Here is an 8842-nt window from a genome sequence, read left to right as displayed (position 1 = left end):
TCTGGTTTTAGTTAAAGGTAAGCATGGCGGTAAACCAGATGAACTGAGGCTTGGGGTGAGAAATGGCTCTCAAGAGGAGGGTCACTTGTGTGTGAACACAAGAGAAGTGACAATGGCAGTGTGAACTTAGAATGACCCCGTCTGCTGAGGTCAGAGCTACAATACTGTAATATTAACACTTACGGCACTGGTTGATTCAGTGCCTGTGCAAATCTGAAGCTGCCCTTTGGGTTAGTAGATATACTGTTCAGCTGTGGTCAGCATGATGCATTGTGTGAGAGCATCTGAGAAGTTTAAAAATAAGTTTTGCTGTTAGATTACTGTGGCCTCGCCCATTGATATAAAGTAAACTGCCATCATTTAGCACAATAATCTGTTTCAGGCACCACTCCAGAGCATTGGGATGTGTGAAATCTAATGATATATTGCCCAGGCATTAGGTGTAAAAGGGGTCTGTTATCTCCCTGAGGGGCTATGGTTTAATCAGCACAAACTGACAAAGTGCAGAGTACTGACATTGCACCCTGGAATCTCCACCCCCTAATCTACAGTGCTTTTTCTTTGACAGTTAAACCTACAGCTGTTTACTTTTTGTATTGGACTGCCTCTAATTCTGTAAAATTAGCTCTTTAAGTCTTGCTAAGAAAATGTTTTACTAAGATTAAATGGGCACAGATGTATACATTTCTTGCTATAGTACACTGTTTTTTTTTCCTGTCATACCAGAGGTCTGCTATGGCTCACTGCTCACTTCTGTCCAGCTGCCCACAGGGAGCAGCATCCCCCGTTCTTATCATAGGGCGTAAATCACAAAACACCTTCTCCGAAATATAGCCACCCGCAAGGTGGAGCACAGAGCAGATAAAATAACAGAATGTGTGCAAATTCTTATATCTTACATTCTTTCAGCATATACTCCATTTTCAGTGAGCGGTTACTTCTCAGGTACTTCTATTGTTCTGGGTAGTGGTCCTTTCCCCTTCCTGTATCTAATTTATCTCACTGGATTTAAGTAACAGTTTCACACTTGTCTTGAGATTCTTAGATGTAAGTGCTATTTACCATAGTTGGTATGCAAGCAGCATGACCACTTGCAGTTTTTAATATTTCAGTAAAGAAAAGCAAATTACTTCATATTGCATTTGGGAGCTAAGCTGCTAAATCGGCCTCTTTTGCACATTACAGCGAAGGTTATCAGAGGTGGACAAAAAATATGAACGATATCGGTTTACTCTCATATCTACGATTCAGAAGGTTAGTGGTTCGATCACTGGTTTCTCCGGTCTGCATACCAAATATCTTTGGCCAAGATACTAACCCCAAGTTGCTCTCCAGTCATCCAGCATGAATGTGTGTGAATGTTGGATAGAAAGCACTTCAAGTGGAAAGAACAAGTGCTTGTGTGAGTGAGGCAAGTTGTTTAGAGTGCTCAGAAGAATAGAAAAGCACTTTATAAGAGTCCATTTATCTTTTAGCCCTTTAGTCATTGTTCTTTTTATTCCATCACGTGTATATTATTGCTATTGGAAATCAGTTTCAAATAAAATAAAACAAACAAACAAAAACACATTTGTTAAAAAAAAATGCACTGTTTAAAATATACACGGTGGTTTCCTTTCCCCTTACAAAATCCACTTATTTAGTTTGTGTGGTTTCAGAAGCTCGTGGGCTGCTTGCCACAATTTTTAAGCAATGTTAGAAGTTCCACCACAGAAAACAAGCTTGTGCTGTTTTGGAAAGGCCCTAACCCCATGTGACCCACTGAACTACTAACTGTAAAAGAAACAAAAAAGTCAAGTTCAAGTTCAGTCTCTACCAGTGTGGGCTATAACGTGTATTACAGTAACATCACATTACATTTCCCAGCATCGCAGTAATGCAAAGCATTACTTTACTAAATTTAGTAATTGCGTTACAATTATGTCGTTAAAAATGGTTCTTCAGTTATCTGTGTGCCAGGTAAATAGAAAGAAAAAAACATATTAAAAAAAATCAAATAAACATCTTTTTTTCTTCCTGAGCATCTGTGCTACAATCAGTTGATTTGAGTTCCTAAAGCTGAGTGCCAAAGCCAGCCCAGCAGCCAGACCCTGATCTTCAACATGTAACAAAAGCAGTGATGACTTTTTAAGTCCTTTAGGGCTTGTTTTTGACTTTGCTCTTTGAAATAACACATTAGCTAAAGTCTGGAATATCTAATTTTCCTTCATACCTTTTCTTTGGATTGACATTCCTCTGGGGACTCTGACAGTATCCAGAGATGTAGCCTAGTACAGCACAGAGGATCTCACTGCTGTTCAATTAGCACCATCCAGTAGGCTGCAAGATAATGTTCTGTTGTATCCTATCTCTGCTTTACATAAACACAGAGTAAGAGGCCCAGAGGCTCTGAGACAGATATTTACATGGGAGAGTGTGAAGCATAAACACTATTATAGGATGTGCTTTACCAGCCAAAAACAAAATGAAGCAAAACAAAATTTCTTCCTCCCATTACTTTGTTGGTGCTTCATGTAGTCCTATTTGTTTTGTCTCTAAGGTTTCTATAGCAACTATTATTTGCACTCGAAAGGGCAAAAATTTGATGTAACCCGCATGCCTCTTCTTTGTAAAAATGACTCCAGACTCCATTACACAACACTTCCCACACAAGCCCTGTGTTTAGTGTTGTAGTGTAGTCACCAGTACTGAGAGATCTCTTGAGACAGAGTTTAGTGCTTTTAAAAGAGATCTGATGCACAGATCCAAAAAGATAGCATTGTGTTACAGCAGTAATTTGTGCCTAACCATTAAACGTGAAGATACAGCACTGTAAACATGTGAGACTCAAGCAGTTCAGATGTCTGGGCAAAGTTTATACGTTTGTCCCTTTTAAAGGTCACAAAGTAAAATGACCCCCGTAAATCAGAGTTTATGTGAGAGAACTCCTTAATCCAAGATGTGAGTGAGAAGGAAGTATGACAAATGTGTTTAATAGCTATCTTTATGAGATTGTGCCGCACAAACGCATTTATGTGTGTTTATTGCTCATACGACACATGTAAAGATATATAACAGCAGAGCCATGACTGGTATTTTTAAGGCGGAGGTGCCTTACCACTTGGATGATTTTAATGAAATTGGATACAATCGCATTTTTTTTCTTTTTAAGCGATCAAATAATGTTTTTTTTTGTTTGTTTGTTTGTTTGCAACGCATATCAACAGCCAGTTGATGCTTAGGAGAAGAAAAAAAAAGTCCCGAAAACTATTTTTCATTGTTCATTGGGTGGAGTAACAGCCTATCTGAGTCATATAAAACTTTTTCAATACTTTGCTGTGTAAAGTTAACTTTCCCGGCTTCAGCTGCCACCTAGCGTTCACTGTTGTACATATTTGTCATACAGTTCAGGTAGGTGATTGATTGGTCGAGTCTGCCCAGGTAAACGTGAGAGATAGCTCGCCAGCGCAGGCAGTGCGAGAGTAGCTGACGACACATCTATTTTGACACAAGTCCTTTTTTAACCGGAACTTTCTTAATCTGCTTTCAGACGAATTCATCCTTCAAATGATCGTATTTTTACTACAAATAATGCTGTCATTTTTTCTTTCGCCGGAGGAACTCGGCAAGCTCAGCCGGTGTTTGTGAATATCACCGAACGTTTCCTGACTGATCTCATCCGCGCCGAGCCTGGAACACCTGACGTTCCTTTGGACTGGTTTCGTTTTGTTGACGCTGAGCTCTGTTCGTCTTTATGTAGCATAATGTAGAGGACGGAAATATTGTGATTTGTCGTTAAAGTGCGCACACAGTATTTTCCAGAAGCAGGGTCGCTGTTGGTTATCATCTGCCTTCTGTACTCTTAGTTAATGTCGCGCGATTGTCAGTGCGCAGGTGCGCTCATGGCAATGTTGCTTCATCTGTTTGTTCTTTTTCAATTTTTCACCTGTGGAGATCTGGCCTTTGTGGGGCAGTTACCTTCCGAAAATGAAGAATCACAAAACCAAGGTAAGATTTTTATTATACTTTATTTTAAGAATTTGATTCTTAAAAGTTCGTGTTACCCTGTATACATCCCGATATTGTAGCTTTCCTGGAAATAATCTCTTTGGATCCGCCCAGTGTTTGTAGATGAGGGGCACGCAAATTCTTTCCTGGGTCGCCACCTGCTGTTTAACCGGTTTGACTTTGAAATGTTCGTACCTGGAAACTTGGAAAGGGAGTGTATTGAAGAAGTCTGTAATTACGAAGAAGCAAGGGAGGTGTTTGAAAACATCCCAGATACAGTTAAGTGATGCTGATGGGTGGAATCAATAATTAACAATTGAGAGGGATTGCCATGTTGATTAATCTTTTTGTTTGTTGGTTTGTTTTTTCAGGAAAGATTTTGGAAGGAATACACTGCAGGTAAGAGGGGGAATAAGAAATACTTCAAGTTTATATAAAATGTGTCATCCAGGAAGTTTGTTGATGAAACTATGACTTGACTGTAGTTGTTGTTGTTTGTGTAAAACCTGTTTCACCACACACCAATGAATGCATGGTAAATGTGAAAGTACAGATTATATACGTTAAATCAGTCAAACTGAATTCCAATTCATCAGTTCTCTTTCCATCCAATTAGTAATTTAGACTATTTTTGTATTCAGTTTACAGATGAGTGAGAAATTAGTGCTAGGCCTCACATGGAAAAGATTCCCTGTTTGAGGTCGGGAGGGGATACAGTACAAAAACACCCTCAGGAGGTCACATGCGAGTATGATCCTTATGTCAGTTTGAAGCTGGAATAGTTGGAACGATTATGTCAGGGAGGGGATCCAGTCTGAGATCTGCTCCAAATCTAACACACAGCTTCATCCACTGTAGCAACCCAGCCAAAAGTACCTATATTAGGTGCTGGGCTAACAGTTGATTGTTGCTCAAAGAAGTTATGACATTTGAGTTATATATATTTGTGTATATATAACTCAAATGTTGTATATATTTTTTTCTACTCACCAAGTCATTCATTGATCCCGTCATGTCGTCATAATGGTTGCAAGGAAAAGATCAATCCCCCTCATTAGAAATGCTTCATCACAAGATACCGGTGATCGCTCAAAAGCTTTGTATTGATGTACGTTAACTATGCCACCTACCCTTTATTATTCACCTATCAGATATATCAGATGTAAATGAAATGATGGTTGTCTACTTGGTAATAACTTGCACTGCCATTATGAAACAAGTTTGACACTTCCTCTGTGCTTTGTGATGATTCATAGACAAGGGTGGCCGCTCTTCACGTGTTGATGTGGTAGCTCTTTTGGTGGGACTCATTGCTGGTGGAGTGGCCATTGTTATCTTTGGCATCGTTGTATGGCTTTTGTGTCAGCGCAGATGGAAGGGTAACTTAAGCCATGAAAGGTGAGTGAGAAGAATTTGTGACACTGTCCCAGTATGTCTTTTTCACCTGTTTATGAGCATTATTCTGCCAATTATTTTCTTCTTTAGTCATTGTTTCTAAAAAGTAAAACAATGCATAAATTATGTGTCCATTTCCCAAATCTGATGAAAGCAGAATAAATAGAAATAACTTGTAATATTTTTCATAACCCAAAAATAAATGAAATAACCCATTCAGTTTACCATGATTATGAAAGAGTCCAAAGTACTCTGGATGTGTATTTTTCTTTGCACTCATTGAGTTTTAAATAGTGCTGCTCTTCTGTTACCCCTTTTTGCTACACCAACTGTAGGTTATATAACAAGAACAAAGATGACTTTCACCTTTGATACTTGCACTTTGAGCTTGAAGTACGTCACAAGTGAATGACCACTATGCTCCTCACAGTTCCATTAGGGTGCGCCAGAGGAGGAGTAATGCTTCTCTAATAATGCGAAGGCTAGAGGAGGTCTCCCTGCACCCTGTGCCTCCCTCCGATGACCCACCCGGGCTTCCTTCCTATGAACAGGCAATCGCGAGAAATGGGCCGCATGACGCCCCACCTCCTCCTTATCCTGGGTACGTGCATGTTTGTGCTTTTGTTGCAGTCCATGATGCAGTTTTATGCTGGGTTTTTTGTTGTTGTTGTTTTTAAAGATATCTTTTCTCTTTCTTTTAGCTCACGAACTGGGAGTACTCGGCAGTAGGCTTTCAGTGCAACACGTGTGCACGTCTGTGAGAGGACAATTAACAGCTAACACCTAAACTGTGCAATTATGATGTATCAATTTGTCAAATATCACAAAATACTAACTTTCCTCGATTAGCCTCCCTTTTTCCTCTTTTATATTTATTTTTTTCCTGGTCTGTTTGGATAGTCTTTTCTTTATTTTTTTTTCTTAAATATTTTTCTTGTTCCACCTTCTTGATCTCCTAGTTCCAAACATTTGATTCTTCTTTGTAATATAACTGAAATCTTGTGATGAATAAGCTTTCTAAAATATTTTATCCACTTTGCTGCTTTATCAAGATGAAAATGAAGGAAGAGCTGCTTTGTACACAGCATGTATAGTGACACTGAGCGCAAGATCATGAAGATGTTTTATTATACAGTGTCAACTGTAATAAAACAGAGATGGACGGATTTGTGTAGTCATGCAGCTTCATACAGCTGTTGCTCCTTCAGAAGGAAAACCTGCAATACTGCTTGTACTTGTCTGATGGTAATGTTGACGTAACTGAAAAAAAAATACTTTTACAAATACTCCCTGTGTATTTAATGCACTGGTCTTCCAGCATACCTTTAATATTCACTGCATATTTTCATTGTTTTTGTAAACATAGGCAGATCTTTTTGCTGTTTTACAATATGTCAAAAAACATCTGCATGTTTGAACTAATGACTGTTCTCCCAATGTGAATTTGTTTTTGGGTTTTTTTTCATCTACATTGTGATAATATTTTTTTAATGCAATACAGATATGTGGAAGCACAGGCTTCACAAAATATTTCTATTTATCTAGAACATTTAATTAATTTGAGTGAAATGACGTCAGCTACTTAACTGCAGTTTTGATAAGGATCTCACACTCATTGTGTCCCTGTAAATTATTGCAAGGCCTGAGGGGTTTCACAGAGCCTCCTTTTCCTCTGAATGGATTTCAGAATCTTTTTTTCCAGGTCTCCCTTAAGAAGAAAAAAAACCGATTTTAATCTCAAGGGACTTCCTGGTTCAAAGATTAAAAAATTTGTATAAACAGATTTTGAGAATTTATTATGTTAAAGCTGATCTGATGCAGAAGTATTTGAAATGGAAGTCTTTTATATTCCTTTTTAATTAAAATTGCTATTTTAATTAACTTGGTCTTGTCTTTTGGTGTGTGTGTCTATGTATGACTTTGTGACATGAAAACAGCAGTTGCAGGAGCCCATGGCTGTTATACCAAGTTGCCTTGCAGTAGATGTTAGGAGCTATTTTATGTGTTCCTGTTTCAGTGGATATATTTAGGGTGTAAATCAGTATTAAGAACAATGATGGATACGTCAGTATCATTTTTATTTTATTATCTATTGCTCAATATGGCTTTCTTTCCTTTATCAGCACACTGTTTATGCTGTTCCCAGGGTAATGGTAAATGGCCTGTATTTGTATAGCGCTTTACTAGTCCCTAAGGACCCCAAAGCGCTTTTACACAACCAGTCATCCACCCATTCACACACTGGTGATGGCAAGCTACATTGTAGCCACAGCCACCCTGGGGCGCACTGACAGAGGCGAGGCTGCCAGACACTGGCGCCACCGGGCCCTCTGACTACCACCAGTAGGCAACGGGTGAAGTGTCTTGCCCAAGGACACAACGACCGAGACTGTCCAAGCCGGGGCTCGAACCGGCAACCTTCCGATTACAAAGCGAACTCCCAACTCTTGAGCCACGATCGCCCCTGTGTAGTCTCTCTGAATCTACACAGATCTGATTTGGGACATACAGGATTAATTCCTGTCACTAACATTAGTTACTTAAAAAGAAAAATAATTCAAAACTCCCCACCTTGGACATTTGTTGTAGTATGGCTTCAAAACGCTAGTATTCAGTATAGCACAGGATACTAACATAAAAAAATATTTGGTTATGTCTTATTTTACTTCATTTTTGCACATTCAGTGACTTACCAGTGTAATTTAGACAGCCATCCAAGGCAAATAATGAAGGATTTACAGCAGTTTTCGATTTTGGAGCGCCTTACATGTGTTCTGTTTCTAATACATGAGCAGATTGTTCAGTCAAAGAGGTTAATACAGCTTTTTCACTCTCTCACACTCACCAAACAAACATGCAGACATGAACAGCTGCAGCTTGACCTTGATGAGGCGATATCAGACGTATCCGTTATTGCTGGTGTTATATGTTGGTGTTGTGACTGCAACATCGTAATAATGTTCATCCAGGATCAACATAGCAAATGACCAGTAACATGTTTTGATGTTATAGCTTTGGAAGGGGAAGGAAAAGGGGGAGGGAAGGGGTGCCTTTGTTTATATAAAACTGTTTTCTGGAACAAATGGTTAGCATTTCAAGTACTTTGTTAATTTATGCAATATAACAAATGAATTATCAACCTAGCTTGACAGTATAAAAAAAAGTTAAATAGATTTAAATTAAAACTAAACCGCCTGCGAATGTATGACAAAACATTCAGCTGAAAATTACATTTCTGTTATATTTTTTTTACATTATTTTTTATCTTTTATTTTATTTTATTTTATTTTATTTATAGTACCACCCATCTATTGACCAGACTATTTTGTGTATATTTGTACTTGTGAAGAACAAAATCAGATAAGAATAAAGACCACATCATGTAAATGATTGGGAGGCTAGATTTAACACTGATGATGGTCATGGATATTTTGTGGTTAGGGTAAATGAGGAAATGAAC

General features: G+C 38.5%; 1 protein-coding gene across 1 annotated transcript; it reads left to right on the top strand.

Annotated features, from left to right (window-relative positions):
- Positions 1 to 3428: 3428 nt before the first annotated feature.
- On the top strand, positions 3429 to 7175 carry prrg4 (proline rich Gla (G-carboxyglutamic acid) 4 (transmembrane)). The gene is made up of 6 exons (XM_080884899.1): positions 3429 to 3987; positions 4102 to 4265; positions 4359 to 4386; positions 5244 to 5385; positions 5813 to 5983; positions 6084 to 7175. Exons 1-6 carry the CDS (start codon positions 3849 to 3851, stop codon positions 6109 to 6111), a joined length of 672 nt encoding a protein of 223 aa, XP_080741025.1. The 5' UTR covers positions 3429 to 3848; the 3' UTR covers positions 6112 to 7175.
- Positions 7176 to 8842: the final 1667 nt, after the last annotated feature.

The sequence above is a fragment of the Rhamphochromis sp. 'chilingali' genome (assembly GCF_963969265.1).
Source record: "Rhamphochromis sp. 'chilingali' genome assembly, chromosome: 6".
NCBI lineage: Eukaryota > Metazoa > Chordata > Actinopteri > Cichliformes > Cichlidae > Rhamphochromis > Rhamphochromis sp. 'chilingali'.
Note: the sequence above shows the minus strand (reverse complement) of the source record. Positions and strands in the feature narration are given on the sequence as shown.

Excerpts from the sequence above, each read along its gene's own strand:
- prrg4 (XM_080884899.1), top strand. The coding sequence starts at position 3,849 with ATGTCGCGCGATTGTCAGTGCGCAGGTGCGCTCATGGCAATGTTGCTT. Across the intron at positions 3,988-4,101 it reads TGAAGAATCACAAAACCAAG|TGTTTGTAGATGAGGGGCAC; the intron begins GTAAGATTTTTA and ends GGATCCGCCCAG. Across the intron at positions 4,387-5,243 it reads TTGGAAGGAATACACTGCAG|ACAAGGGTGGCCGCTCTTCA; the intron begins GTAAGAGGGGGA and ends GATGATTCATAG.